At 46.1% G+C, this 14,513-nt stretch overlaps 2 protein-coding genes across 3 annotated transcripts in view; one reads left to right on the top strand and one right to left on the bottom strand.

The window, feature by feature from the left end:
* The first annotated feature begins 1,741 nt into the window (after positions 1-1,741).
* LOC109915577 lies at positions 1,742-9,474 on the top strand. 2 transcript variants are annotated; one of them, XM_048617615.1, is made up of 7 exons: positions 1,742-1,859; positions 1,986-2,193; positions 3,577-3,896; positions 4,189-4,432; positions 5,541-5,670; positions 6,375-6,503; positions 8,725-9,474. In XM_048617615.1, the coding sequence occupies exons 2-7, from the start codon at positions 2,038-2,040 to the stop codon at positions 9,087-9,089; spliced, it is 1,344 nt and encodes a 447-aa protein (XP_048473572.1). In that variant the 5' UTR covers positions 1,742-1,859; positions 1,986-2,037; the 3' UTR covers positions 9,090-9,474. The 2 variants fall into 2 exon arrangements, with proteins under 2 accessions (XP_048473572.1, XP_048473571.1); XM_048617614.1 differs by having other exon boundaries at positions 6,372-6,503.
* A 1,756-nt stretch (positions 9,475-11,230) lies between these two features.
* Positions 11,231-14,513, bottom strand: part of LOC125487142 (tubby protein homolog) — a 12,092-nt gene continuing 8,809 nt past the window's right edge. The window contains exons 4-5 of the mRNA XM_048617387.1: positions 13,389-13,560; positions 11,231-12,543 (exon numbers count right to left, since the gene is read on the bottom strand). Of these exons, the coding sequence (XP_048473344.1) occupies positions 12,410-12,543; positions 13,389-13,560 (306 nt within the window). The 3' untranslated portion in view covers positions 11,231-12,409. The remainder of the gene's footprint in view (positions 12,544-13,388; positions 13,561-14,513) is intronic.

Here is a 14,513-nt window from a genome sequence, read left to right as displayed (position 1 = left end):
TCCCTCTCCCTCCCTTTCTCTCCCTCTCTCCGTCCCTCTCCCTCCCTGTCCCTCTCCCTCTCCCACACGATCTGTTATGTGCCGATTTTTCAGGAAATATTCCGCTGACATCAATGTCAAGGACATTTTCTGGGATTCTGATGATGAGGCAACCGGAATGTTTTCACTCGGAGGGGGCGGGCAATGAGTCATTGATAAAAATGAGGAATTCCACCCCCCCCCCCCGCCCCAAAGGGAGAAGAATGCGGAACAAAAACAGTAAGCTCGGGCTGTATCTGTGGAAGGTCAAAAACAGGCAATGCCCCGAATCGAGTGACTGTCAGAATGTGGAACTCAGTTTGTCTGTAATTTCCGTGCTGTCATTTCAATGAACCGAATTAACCGCACTGGCCCTCTCTCCACAGCCCTCTAATTCCACCTTCCCCTCTACTACGGGGTCAGAGGTGGGGGTGTTCACTTACTCCTCAGATACTGAAACAGTCCGTGTTGAAATGCAACAGAGTGATAGAGATGTACGGCACGCAACCAGACTCTTCTGTCCAACTCGAGCATGCTGACCAGATATCCTGAATTGATCTAGTCCCATTTGCCAGCATTTGGCCGATATCCCTCTAAACCCTTCCTTTTCATATACCCATCCGGATGCCTTTTAAATGTTATAATTGTACCAGTCTCCACCACTTCCTCCGGCAGCTCATTCCATACACTCACCACCTTCTGTATGAAAAAGTTGCCCCTTAGATCCCTTTTAAATCTTTCCCCTCTCACCATAAACCTATGCCCTATAGTTTTGGACACACCTACCCTGGGGAAAGACCTTGGCTATTCTCCCTATTGATGCCCCTCATGATTTAGGAATCTCTGTTAAGTCACCCCTCAGCCTCTGACACTCCAGGAAAACAGCCCCAGCCTATTTAGCCTCTCCGTTTAGCTCAAGCCCTCCAAACCTGGCAACATCCTTGTAAATATTTTCTGAACCCTTCTTAGTTTCACAATATCCTTCCTATATTTGGACAATATCCAGACTTGGGCTGACGTGGTAAGTAACATTCACACCACACAAATGCCAGGCTATGGCCATCTACTATCTGACCACTGGCCTTTGAAATTCAACGGTGTTACCATCACTGAACCCCTCTCTCCACCCCTGCCCCCAAACGCTCCCACTATCAAGACCCTGGGGTTACCATTGACCAGAAACTCAATCTGACTTGCTGCATAAACACAGTGGCTACAAGAGCAGGTCAGTGGCTAGGAATACTGCAGCAAGTAATTCACCGCCTGACTCCCCAAAGCGTGTCCACCATCTACAAGGCACAAGTCAGGAGTGTGATGGGATACTCCCCACTTGCCTGGATGAGTGCAGCCACATTAACACTCAAGAAGGTTGACACCATCCAGGACAAAGCAGACCACTTGATTGGCACTACATCCACAAGTATCCACTCCCTCCACCACCGACACTCAGTAGCAGCAGTGTGTGCTAACTACAAGATGCACTGCAGAAATTCACCAGAGATCCTTAGACAGCACCTTCCAAAACCACGGCCACCTCCATCTAGAAGGAGAAAGGCAGCAGATGCAATGTGAACATGCAAGTTCCCCTCCAAGCCACTCACGTCCTGACTTGGAAATATATTGTTGTTGCTTCACTGCGCTTAGTCAAAATCCTGGAATTCCTTCCTTAAGTTCATTGTGGGTCAATCGACAGCAGGTGGACTGAAGCAGTTCAAGGGGCAACTAGGGATAGGCAATAAATGCAGGGCCAGCCAGCGACGGTCACACGCTGGGAATGAATAAAATACTAGGTTCAAAAAAAGAAGTTGCTAAAAGTTCTGGCAGCATCTGTGAAGAGAAATGTGAGTTATAGCATTTCGGGTCCAGTGACCCTCCCTCAAAATGCTAGGTTACCTGTTTCATATGTAGAAAATGGTGACATATTTTATGAATATTAGTCAGAGGAAGCTTGAATTGTTGTTTGACAGGACTGTGTGGAGTTGAACACTGAACGGTAAAGTATTCTAAAGGCGTTTCTGCATGGATTCCAGGCGGTCCTACATCGATCCCACCGCGCTGGGAGATCAGGTCGGAGTAATGCCGGACTCACTGACAGGCCAACTGCAGAAATATCTCTACAACGGCGAATACCTACTCTTTAAAAGAGCTCCAGTCTTTGAGAGTGATTTCATACAAGTAAGACTGAATATTCAAACAATCGTCTCACTAATTATTCCCGGGCCGTTCATGTCAGCATGTGCTACTTCTGTTTTCTCTTTACTTTCTGTGTAGTTGAACCTGGAGCTGGGTTTGTTCCTGCAGAATGGGTTGCTGTGATGGAAGCTGCCAACCTAAAAGTCATGGGCTGGTTTCTCAGCGACTCGCTCAGCCGTTGAAGCTCTGTCCTTTAATCAGTCACCTTCTGCAAGTTATTTGCTTTCATATCATCTCCATTAAATTGACCAGTTCGCCCGCCTGTGTGACTTTCAAATATTCCTATGAAAGACATTAATGGCATTTTGGGGGTGCCAGGTGCTCAGTGGTTAGCACTGTCGCCTCACTGTGCCAGGGACCTGCGTTTGATTCCATGACTGTATCTGTGTGCAGTTTGCATGTTCTCCCTGTGTTTATGTGAGTTTCCGCCAAGTGCTCCAGTTCCCTTCTACAGTCCAAAGATGTGTAGACTAGGTGGGCTAGCCATGGGAAATGCAGGATTACAGGGATAGGGTAATGGGGAGTGTCTGGGCAAGTTGCTCTTTGGAGGGTCAGTGTGGACTCGATGGGCCGAATGGCCTGCTTCCACACTCTAGGGATTCTAATTCCTCCTGCTTCCTCAAAGTTACATAATAAAGTACTCAACCACAACATGCCCTGATTTCAAAACCATATTATTCAAATCTCTACCGAACTTGACAGATACAGATGTTTTAACAAACAGAAGTATCCACCATCACCAAACCCATTGATTCTGAACAAGTCAGAGGTGACTCCTTGCTCCATGAAGACTGGCTGCCAACTGGTGCCAGTTTCTTCTGTCTGTTTTTCTACGTGATTATTCAATTGTTCATATTCTCACACACCTCAATCAAGTCTTGTGGTGCAGTGATACTGTCCCTACCTCTGACCTAGGCAGCCTGGATTCAACTCCCACCAGCTCCAGAAGTGGGTCATAGCATCTCTGAACAGGTTGATTAGAAAATATTTTTTAAAATTCTCTCTCCCCTTTTCTTTTGCTGATTTCTTTACATCTTGTGATTTTTCTATTGGAGTTTTAGAGCTTGTTTCTCTCTTTCTTCTATTTCTCCATTTCTTTTAATGTGAATTTCTGTCCTCACCTGGGGAATGTTTGCATTGAGGTAGTTCTAAGGATATTGACTGAAACATTCCCAGTAACAGTCGTATCAAACAGGGAAAAGGTAAACAATGTTGGGCAAAGAGAGCAGCCATTATTGGAGTGAATTTATATTGAACCTAGGGTCTATATTCCTCTGTGATTTGGAGACTGAGAGACAATGAGTCATCTGTTAGTGAATAGTAGTGTCCTACTCTCATTGATCTGCAGCTTTCTCTGTTTGGCAGATCACAAAAAAGGGTCAAGTGATCAATATTCACCACCACGTGTCCATCGTGACCATTGGACTGACATCTACCAACCCTGATCTCCAGCTCCCTGATGTGATGCTCCTAGCTAGACCCAGTGAACAGCCAGCTGCCTGGGAGCTAAGCAGCCAGAGTTCCGCCTTGTCCTCGGATCCTCTGTTCGGAAAGAGCTCAGCCAGATATTTGTGGTCCTCCTCGGCCTCATCCCCAACAAATTCCTGGTGTTCAGAAACTGCTCGATCACAGCCATCACCCTCAGATACTGACTTTACACCAAGACATCACCTGGAGCTGAAGGGGTGAGAATTTATTCAGAATAATTTGAACAGCACTGGGCTCTTTCAGCTTTTCTGAATTGCCACACGATCTGAGGGCACTGGGGGAATGCTAATGGACCGTGTGCCCAAGGTGGAATGGTGTTGTGTTGTAGATGGAGCTGGGAGTGGATGGTGTTTCTACAGCATTGCCCCTTTCACCCTGACTGAAAGAGCTGGCAGGGAGAAGTTAATTTCTAGGGCATTTTACAATGGCTAGAGATGAGGGAGTGCTGTGTTATAAGTGACAGTAATTTCTTACACTGTTTACCAACAGCCTCCTTCCTCTGAAACTGGTGAAACTTTCCATATTTCACAAACAGAAGCACAGGTTAAAAGTGACCCTGGCCAGCGGCCGTAGCTTTTACCTGCAGCTGTACGTGCAGCCAGATTGCGAGCAGGAAGTCTTTGAGCAATGGGTGAAGGTTGTCCACCTGCTCAAGGAAGAGGCACATAGCAAACACTCTCCGAGCAAGGAGCCAGCTGGACCTCAAAGATCCACCCCCCACTCGAAGATTCCGGTAACCCTTTCATCACTTTACTTCTATAGAAATAAATCTGAATTGCTCCTGGACAGTGACACGCGGGATGGGTGGTGTCTGTGGGGAGGGCTAACAGGATTAGTCGAGATATATAGGCTATTTCCGCTGGTAGGGTAGTCTACGGCTAGGGGGCATAATCTGAGAATAAGGACCAAAACACTTCTACACAAAAGGGTGGGAGAGATTTGGAGCTCTCTTCCACAAACAGCAGTTGGGTGCTGGATCGGTGTAAATTTTAAATCTGAACTTGATATTTTCAAGCAAAAAGGTGTTAAGGAATATGGGCCAAAGGCAGGAATAGGATACAGATCAGCCATGATCTCATTGAATGCTGGAACAAGCTCGAGGGACTGAGTGGTCTGTTCCTGTTCCTATGTTCCTGATGGAGTGAGGAGTTTAGGTTAAAGTTCAGACTGAAATAACTAGCTGAAACCCCTCCTCTCAATCTATAAGTGGGTGCGGGGAGACTGGGTTTGTGTCTCTGGCTCTCTCTCCAGGAAAGACAGTTTGATGAGGACATTTATGAGGAATTATTACCTTTACTGAACTAAAAATTCTGGAAATCAGAAACAAAAACAGAAATTGCTGGAGAAACTCAGCAGGTCTGGCAGCATTAGGGGAGAGAGAAACAGAGTTAATGTTTTGGGTCCAGTGACACTTCTTCAGAACGGAGGTTCACTGGACCTGAACCGTTAACTCTGCTTTCTGTTTTTATTTCTGATTACCTTTACTGGGTTATTCTAAGAGCTAATCACTGAATTATGATTCTTTTTCTGGCTATGTCAGTATTTGTGGCGTTAAGAAAGGTTTGCATTTGTTTAGCATCTTTTCCAGCTCCAAACATCCCAAAATACTTCCTTTCTGAAGAAGGATCACTGGATCAGTCATTAACTCCATTTCTCTCTCCAAAGATGCTGCCAGACGTGCTGAATTTCTCCAGCAATTTCTGTTTCTATTTCAAAATACTGAATAGCTAATGAAGTAGTTTTGAAATGTAATGTAAGTAGTTCATATGAAAATCATTGCAGAATCTGACAGGATTGTTCGTAAAATAAATGGAAAGGATTTCTTTTCTATCCCCATTCAGAAAGGATCACACCGAGAGAGAGGTTGTCCACAGAGAGATGAATGGGAATGTGGAGATTGGATGAAGGATCCCAAAGGAGGGAACATTCTGAATGTTTTGACGGAGAAGAGTTTGTGGGAAGGCAGTGAGGGTGAGCTCATTTCAACTAATTCAGGGAAGTACAATAATGGCCCAGATCCTGCAGAAATGCCGAAAGCCATCAGATATACGAGCAGGAGGAGGCCATTCAGGGGAACAAAGAAACAGCTGAGTAGAGGATGTGGCAGCTAGGCAGACAGTCAGGAGAGATTGAAAAGGAAAGGGGGGATAGAGACAGATGGTAGAATGAATCTGTAACTCTCAAGGAGTGATTGCAGTGTAAAACAAATGTAAATAAGTTTTCATTTCTCCCTGGACCCCAAACCAGTTGAAATTTGCTACTGTTTGATTTAATGATGTTTTTTCTTCAGCAGTGCCTGAGGAAGTGAGAATAAGATATCTCTTTAGGCATGGGGTGCGTCAGAGTTTCACCTGACATTGTACATATATAGACACAGGTAACTCACTCCCTCACTCACTCACTGTTCCCCGCATCCTCCCACCTCCCACCCTGAACCAGGGGACGTTTCGTATCTTACTCAGGTCACTGAGTCAAGGCTCAGTCACAGTGCATTTGCCATCTCCCAGCTTGGCTCAGATGAGGGGTTTTCCTATTAGATTTAAGAATTTAACTGTTAATGCAAAACTGCGGAATGTATTTATCGGTGTCAAAGTCATTTGATGTTATGTGATATATTTGTTTGCACTGTTTATTATTTACAATATTTTTTATATTTTAAACTTGTCTTCCAGAAGAGGAGGGATTGATTTCCAGGCAAGGATCTTGGACACAGCTCCCTGTCACAGTGACCTGTCGATATTCACCAAACGATGCCAGGCCACCCTTCACCACATATATCGATTCTGGGGTTTTCTATTTAGAAGGTAGCCCTTCCCTGTATACATTTAAAACCTTCTGTTTCTGTATTTTCTGATTCTGTTACTTCTGACAAAATGATTTCTCGTTTAAATTGGGGAAGTGTCAGTTTAAGATATCCTGATGGGAACCATACTCTCAATCTGGACTAACACCTCCAGAAAGTGTCCTTTACTGAAATCCCACTCCCTGTTCTCAAATTACCATCAATTTATTTTAAAAGAATTGTAAAGAAAAGCTGCCTCCAAATGAGAAACTGAATTCATTTCTGTTTCTAGTTCTTAGCACCATCCATCCCCTCCCAAAGCAGTATGTTTCTGTTTATCAGTAATTAATGGACTAGCCACATAAATACTGTGGCTACAAGAGCAGGACAGCAGCTAGGACTCCTGCAGCGAGTAACTCACCTCCCAACTCCCCAAAGCCTGTCCACTATCTACAAGGCAAATGTTAGGAGTGTGATGGAATACTCCCCATTTGCCTGATGAGTGCAGCTCCAACAACACTCAAGAAGCTTGACACCATCCAGGAGGGGCAGCACAGAGGCTCAGTGGTTAGCACTGCTACCTCACAGTGCCAGGGATCCGGGTTCGATTCCAGCTTCGGGTGACTGTCTGTGTGGAGTTTGCACATTCTCCCCATGTCTGCATGGGTTTCCTCCCATAATCCAAAGATGTGCAGGTTAGGTGGATTGGCCATGTTAAATTGCCTGTAGAGTTCAGGGATGTGTAGTTTAGGGGGGTTATAGGGACGGGTCTGGGTGGGATTCTCTCTGAGGGTCAGTGTGGGCTTGTTGGGCCAAAGGGCCTGTTTCCACACTGTAGGGATTCTACGAGGACAAAGCAGGCCCCACTTGATTGGCACCACAAACATCCACTTCTTCCACCACTGACTCTCAGTAGCAGCAGTGTGTACTATCTACAAAACACACTGCAGAGATTCACCCAAAATCCTCAGACAGCACCTTCCAAACCCACAACCACTTCCAGCTAGAAGGACAAGGGCAGCAGATACATGGGAGTACTACCACTACCACCCCCCCAACCCCCACCTCCCCTGCAAGTTTCCCTCCAAGCCACGCACGTTCTGACTTGGAAATATATTGCTGTCCCTTCAGTGTCACTGGGTCAAAATCTGGAATTCCTTCCCTAAGGACATTGTGGGTCAACCCACAGCAGGTGGACTGCAGCAGTTCAAGAAGGCAGCTCACCCCCAACTTCTCAAGGGGCAACTAGGAACAGGGAATAAATGCTGGGCCCTGACAGTCACAAAATTCTGAGGAATAACCAAACTATTGACAATCTCCATTCCATATTTGAGCTTTAAGTGAGCTCCTGATTACACATCTGCACTCTAACTGAAAGCCCAGCTCTGTTTCAGCTGATCGGCTGCTGAAAACCCCAACTTTGTTCGTCCTGGCCTGACAATTCCAAACCAATTCTGACTGGCCTGACACATTCCTCCCTTGTTTCGGCTCATTCACAACTGTACTGTCTGTGATAGTAGGAACTGCAGATGCTGGAGAATCCGAGACAACAAGGTGCAGGGCTGGATGAACACAGCAGGCCAAGCAGCATCATAGGAGCAGAGAGGCTATGATGCTGCGTGTACTGTCTGTGCTTTATCTCTCATTAGGTCCCGTTTAGCAGTACATCACCCGTCCCCCAACCCGGCCTACTTTGTCTCCCTCTCTGCAAACACTTCAACTTTGAAATTAGAGATAGTAGGAACTGCCGGTGCTGGAGAATCTGAGATAAACATGAAGAAGGGTCCAGAACCGAAACGTCAGCCTTCCTGCTCCTCTGATGCTGCTTGGCCCGCTGTGTTCATCCAGCTCTACACCTTGTTAACTTCGAAATTATCTTTCTTTACACATTAATCCGTTATTTTGACCACTTCCTTATCGCTGCAAACTCCTTCAGTCTAGATCTGGTTAATGCTGTGTTCCTGGTCCCTATCGCTCCAGCGTCGGTGGGATTTGCAGCTGCCTGGGCTCTGAGCTCTGGATCTCTATCTGGAACTCCCCCCTCCCTCATTGCGATTCCTTAAACCACCCCCACCCGCCATCACGACTGATCTCAGTATCACATTGTAGTTCTGGTTGCCAATTTTTATTTGATAATCGCTCCTTTGAATTGCTTTAGATATTTTTCTCCATCGGAATGTGAGCTTTATGTAGAATAATGTGACAAATAGTTTGTTCATCTGATTATTTGTGTCTCTGGATAGAACCTGAGCCTTTGACACAGGACCATACCTCTCCTGCTGATCAGAGACAGGGGGATGGGGAGGGAGTCACTGGCACAGATTGGACAGTAAGTGACAACCCCCAGAACCTTCCTCAGGAAACTCTGAAAAAGGGAAAGGAGAAGAGGAAAGAGAAGGATGGACGGAAGAAAGGGAAGAACGCGCCGGCACAAGATGAGAAATATTCCAAAGAGCAGACAACAATAAAAAGGACGAGACCGAAAGATATGGCTGACTTGATGACGAAAAGCTGCGTTTCAGAGGAGCAGAGAAGAGCTGAAATAATTCTGTGGATGAAAAAGGCTGAAGAGGAAGAGAAGAAACATCGGGAACAGAAAAAGGTGTGAAGGAAAAGGTCACTCCCCAGTCCTGACTGTGAGCATCACAATCACTATCTTATCGCCTGCCCTTGTCCTGGGCACCACTGACACGGGCCACGGGCCTCCCTGTAAATAACTCAACCCAGAATATTTAAAGTAAATTCCTGACTCATTAATGCATTGGCAGTGCAATTATTCAGATTGCTTTGTACATGTTATCAATGAGGTTTGTATCGATCTGGTTTATGGCTCAATGTCCTGCCAATTGAGAGCAGTCATCGAGAGAGACAGTGACCCACTTCAACCTGTGGGCAGGCCTACTGTGACACAGCTGTAGGCTCAACTATGACATGTAGTTTATTTTAGTTTGTCTAATAGATATTTCAGTTTGCACAGCTCTAAAATTGGTACCTTTAAAGGGGGCTTAAGAATAAATTCATCCTAGTTTAATTTCACTTAACGTTCCTGTAAAATTCAGATATCTGCTCAAGGCTAATAGTTCATTGGTGAGATCTGGGTAGTTGTGAATTTATATTCCAGTGAAGGTATGGAAGACCACCTCAGTCCTGGGGAGTAACATCCTGCCCCTTGTCGGACATCACGTGGTATGAAATGTTGGATGAGCTAAACTCCAAGGTCAGGAATCGGAGCAGCTACAGGAATCACTTTCTCTGGGTCCTTGTGTCCAAGTTGTTTCTCTCGTGACATGTCCATAGTTTCTACATCGATTTACATCCCTCAGTTGAATTGACTTTTCAAAAAGGAATCATCTCCCAGCCTCAGGTATTTGAGTTTCAATCTGGCCCATGTTGAGGGGGATTGAGGCCTCAGGGTCAATTTAAACTCAACCAGCATCTGCCTTCTGGGCATCACCCTCCAGGGACTGGTCGAGGTGTCAATCCCAGAGATAGAGGCTGGTCCTGAAACCCAGGAACAGAGAGAAGGACTGACAATAATTCAACCAAATCACTGCTCCCTGAGGCTGAGAAATCCCATCCCCTACCCATACAATCCCCACCGACACACTTCCCCACCGACACAATCCCCCAACCTCAAAACCCTGACCCACATGTCCCCACCCACACAATTCCCTACCCACACAATCCTCACCCACACGAACACCCACCCACAAACCCCTACCCACACAGTTCCCCATCCACACATTTCCCCACCAACAACAATCTCCACCCACACAATTCCCACCCACACAACCCCCACCCATGCAATCCCCATCCACACGTCCCCACCCACTTGAGCCTCCAACCCACACATTTTCCCCACCCACACATCCTTGACTCATCCCCATTGTCAGGTCGACTTCCTGTCTGTGGGATCAGATTGGTCCCAGGCCGTTGGACAATGTTTAAACATGACACAAGTTCATTGGCTTGTCACAACCAGATTATTATTGGGCAGTGGGTTGATGAGAAGCGACAGGTATCAAACAGCACAATCAGAAACCTATTGCTGTGTTCATGGCGTGTCATTGGAAAGGTGGAAGGTTTTGATTTCGAATGTGTCCCTGAATTATCTTCCTCCTGATTAAGACTGAGGGTAATGAACCGTTACAACAGGCTGCTCTCAGCTAACAGCATCATCCAGACAATAAACTATAGCACTGGGGGAAAGCAGGGAAGGTGGACAGTTAAAGAACAGATTAGACCAATCACTGAGTGTGGTTAATAAATTAATGAACCTGCAACCTGCTTTCAAGAAACATATTGAGTAGACAGACATTTTCAGCCTGAAGTTGCCAATGATTTTGATGTTGGTTTGTGGGAGCTTAGTAATGCCACTGTCCACTCTCCCCTCTTTCCCAGACCCCACAATCTGCCCCCTTCCATTCTCCCCATCCCCCACTCTCCCCTGCTCCCCCATTCTCCATTCCCCACTCCCCCACTTATCCCACTCACCCATCCTCCACAATCTCCCTCCCATCCTCTTCTTCCCTCCCTCTGTAATCTCTCACTCCCCCCACCACCTGTCCCCCCTTCTCTTACCCCTCCCACTCCCTCACATTCCATCCTCCCATCCCATATGCCCACTTCCCCCTCCCATTCCCCACTTCACACCCCTATCCCTCACTTTCCTCTCCCCCACACCGCACTAACCACCACCCCCTTCTCCACCCTCCCATTCCCCACAACCTCCCATCAGCCATCCTCCATTCTTCTTCCATTCTCACTAACCCCATTCCCATCCCATTTTAGCCCATTCCTGCAGTGATCAAATTCACCCCAGTAAGGGGCAGGGAAGATGTGAAAGTGAAGGCAGTTGATACAAAACAAACGCTGGCAAAGAAATAAAGGAATTTCTGTAAAACCACCCAGTCCCCTTCCCTGAAATCCTCCCAACATTCCTGAGGGGAAATGGAGCTTCGTTTACCTGGGGCTGGGTTTGATGCAATGTGATTTGGATGGAGGTTTAGTTGGGGATTGTCGTTAACTCTGATTCGATTGGATTTTGTTGAAGACATTTGATGTGATTCTGCTTCTTGTGGTCAGCATTTCAAAGATGAGGAATGGGATATTTTCCAGTCAAATAGGTCTGGGCCAGAGTTCCCTCACCAGCCTCTGAACATTCGCTGTTGGAATGAGATGGACAAAAGTTTTGACCTGAGATTTTAAAAAAATTCACCATGGGCCGGCCACGATGATGTCTTTGAACAATAGAAAATGTTTCAATTGTTTCAGAGGCAGCAGAGACCAGGGTATGGATTTAAGAATCTGTAGAGGACAAGATTAAATAAATGGAAAAGTGCAGCCTTTCTCAGGCAGGCGTAAAACACCATAGCAACCGGCAGAAAAGATATTCTGGCTGGTTCCAGGACTGACACTATGGGATGAATGGCCTCTGTGCTATATCACTCTGGGACTCTAAACTGTGTGCATGTACCAGTTCCACATACTAAATTTTGGAGAAACTTACCAAAGAGTTTACTGCTCTTGCCTGATGCAGCTCCTCACCCATTTTGACATTATCATCATATTCCTGATTAAACCAAACATTTACAACCTGTCTAGTTATTGCATAATGTGGTAGAGGATCAATAATACCTGATTGTGAGAAAACATTGTACAAACATTTGGATAATGCCATAGACAAGGTACACAGAAGTTCACGGCACAAGCATTTAACATGAATATTCATTAAACCTGCCCCAATTTCTGACGTTTTTCAAACATTGTCTCAGGTTTAGGGTCAGAGATTCTGATAAATCTGCAGAATATTCCTGGATCTCTCTATTATACAGCTCCTGTGCTTGTATCTTCTCCTACTTTCCTGGTCTTGTGGAAATTCAAAGATTGATCTTGTCCAGTTCCTGTCCGCTGGCGGCGTGTGAGAATCTACTCACATGCCAGTTTACTGTCAAAACTAGAGAGGGCCACGGCAAAGGCCTGAATGGGACACATCGGGTAGTTATAATCCATAGTGAAGATGTCATCAGCCACTCGGCCAAACTGCATGATAATGTAATCAGCTGAAAGAAACAGAAACAGAGAGAGAGAGAGAGAGAGAGGAGACATTTTGTTCATTCATCCACAAACATCGTATTTAGCATCAACTTTGATGCAGGAGAAAATGACCCTGCCTCTCAGCCAGGTGTCCCAGATTCAAGTCCCACCTGTTCCAAAGATGTGTGTCATAACATCTCTAAACAGGTTGATCAAAAATATATCTATTTCTCATCCTGTTTGCCCTCCCCAATTCCCTGAAATCTTTAAATCATCTTGAACCCAGAACCAAAGTCCAAGAAAGCATCTGCTTGCCCATTTGATACTGAGATCTCATAGAACATAGAACATAGAACAGTACAGGCCCTTTGGCCCACAATGTTGTGTCGACCTATTATCCTATTAAGATCGGTCTACCCTGCATACCCTACATTTTACTATCCTCCATGTGCCTATCCAAGAGTTGCTTAACAGTCTTTAAAATATCTGACTCCGCTACCACCGCTGGCAGCACATTCCACACACCCACCACTCTCTGTGTAAAGAACCTATCTCTGACATCTCCCCTATACCTTCCTCCAATCACCTTAAAATTATGCCCCCTCGTAATAGTCATAGAAGCTCAATCACCTGGAGTAACCTCTCCGGCCCAGAGTAGGCCACACCCAGGCCATTCACCCTTCACCCAGATCATTGACCTTTAACCCAGATTTCACGCAGAGCAATGACCTTTCACCCAGATTTCACTCATACCATTGACCCTTCACCCAGGTCGTTGACCCTTCACCTAGATCATTGACCTTTCACCCAGATTTCACTGTCTAAAAGTAAAGGTGTCAGGTGATCCCAGAGTGCCGAGGCCGTTACTTACAGTCATTGGAATGGATGATTTGGAAATTCTTCACAGAAGCCTGTGTCACACGCCCATGGAAGTTAAGGACATAAGACTGAGTGTCTTCATTCCAGACGGGAGATTTGTTGTGCAACTCAACTATATTCTCCATGTTTTTATTCTGCCAACGTGTCAGCAAAGTCTCGTGTTCCTGGTGCCATGAAAATACGCATTAGAGACAACAGTCTCTACAGCTACATCCTGCAACAGTTTAGAATGAGAATTCCGATCCTGAACAGACAATTCCCAAGCCTTGTGCAGGAGGACTCGGGTCGGTGATGCAATCACGAGCAAGGTCCCAGTGGGAACATGGAATGCAGGCAGGATGAGGATTAGCTCTGATCTCACTGCCGAGACTGATAAATGTGGTATTATAGTGAGACATTTCCTGTGTCTCTGGCTGGGAACACGGAGCTTGGATGAACAGAATCCACCACAACACACAAAACGGGCTGTGTCAAAAAAAGAACAATCCACATTTTGATGAAAGTGCTTACAACACCTCTGAACAACTCAAAGCACTTTATGACCAACCAGGTCCCAATGGAAATATCACCATTTGGAATTTTTTGCTTAATTCATTAAAGAGATGTGGGTGGGGCAGGGCGGAGTCAGGGTTGGGGGGGTGGGGCAATGGCAGAAAAAGCCCTGGATACCAATGCCGACTTGCCCTTGAACTGACCTCCTACATAGGCCGTTACAGAAGGTAGTTACGCTGCTGGTGTGGAGTCACATGTAGGCCAGATCAGCTAAGGCGGGTAGATTCCGTTCCTGAAAGAACTGGTCCGGTAGGGAACAGCAGCCAATTAGCGCACAGAAAGCTTCCACAAAGTCATGTGATTAAATAACAGCAGCCAGCCGGTTTATGCAAAGCTTGCCGAGGGACTAATTTTTCCAGGAAACCTGTTCTTCCTCAAATAGTGCAATTGGTATCTTCTCCCACCCATCACAGCAACAGGGGGATTTCATTTAACATCTCACCCACGTGACGTCACGTCCGACAGTGCGGCGCTCCCTCAGCACCGACCCTCCGACAGTGCCCACTCCCTCAGCGCTGACCCTCCGACAGTGCCCCCCTCCCTCAGCACCGACCCTCCGACAGTG

Source organism: Rhincodon typus, chromosome 37 (assembly GCF_021869965.1).
Source record: "Rhincodon typus isolate 14 chromosome 37, sRhiTyp1.1, whole genome shotgun sequence".
Lineage (NCBI taxonomy): Eukaryota > Metazoa > Chordata > Chondrichthyes > Orectolobiformes > Rhincodontidae > Rhincodon > Rhincodon typus.
Note: the sequence above shows the minus strand (reverse complement) of the source record. Positions and strands in the feature narration are given on the sequence as shown.

What these genes read in the sequence shown, in the direction of transcription:
- LOC109915577 (XM_048617614.1), top strand. Translation starts at nt 2,038, where the DNA reads ATGGATTCCAGGCGGTCCTACATCGATCCCACCGCGCTGGGAGATCAG. An exon ending in TTGAGAGTGATTTCATACAA is followed by an intron (nt 2,194 to 3,576) that starts GTAAGACTGAAT and finishes TCTGTTTGGCAG; the next exon opens with ATCACAAAAAAGGGTCAAGT. An exon ending in TTTGTGGGAAGGCAGTGAGG is followed by an intron (nt 5,671 to 6,371) that starts GTGAGCTCATTT and finishes CTTGTCTTCCAG; the next exon opens with AAGAGGAGGGATTGATTTCC.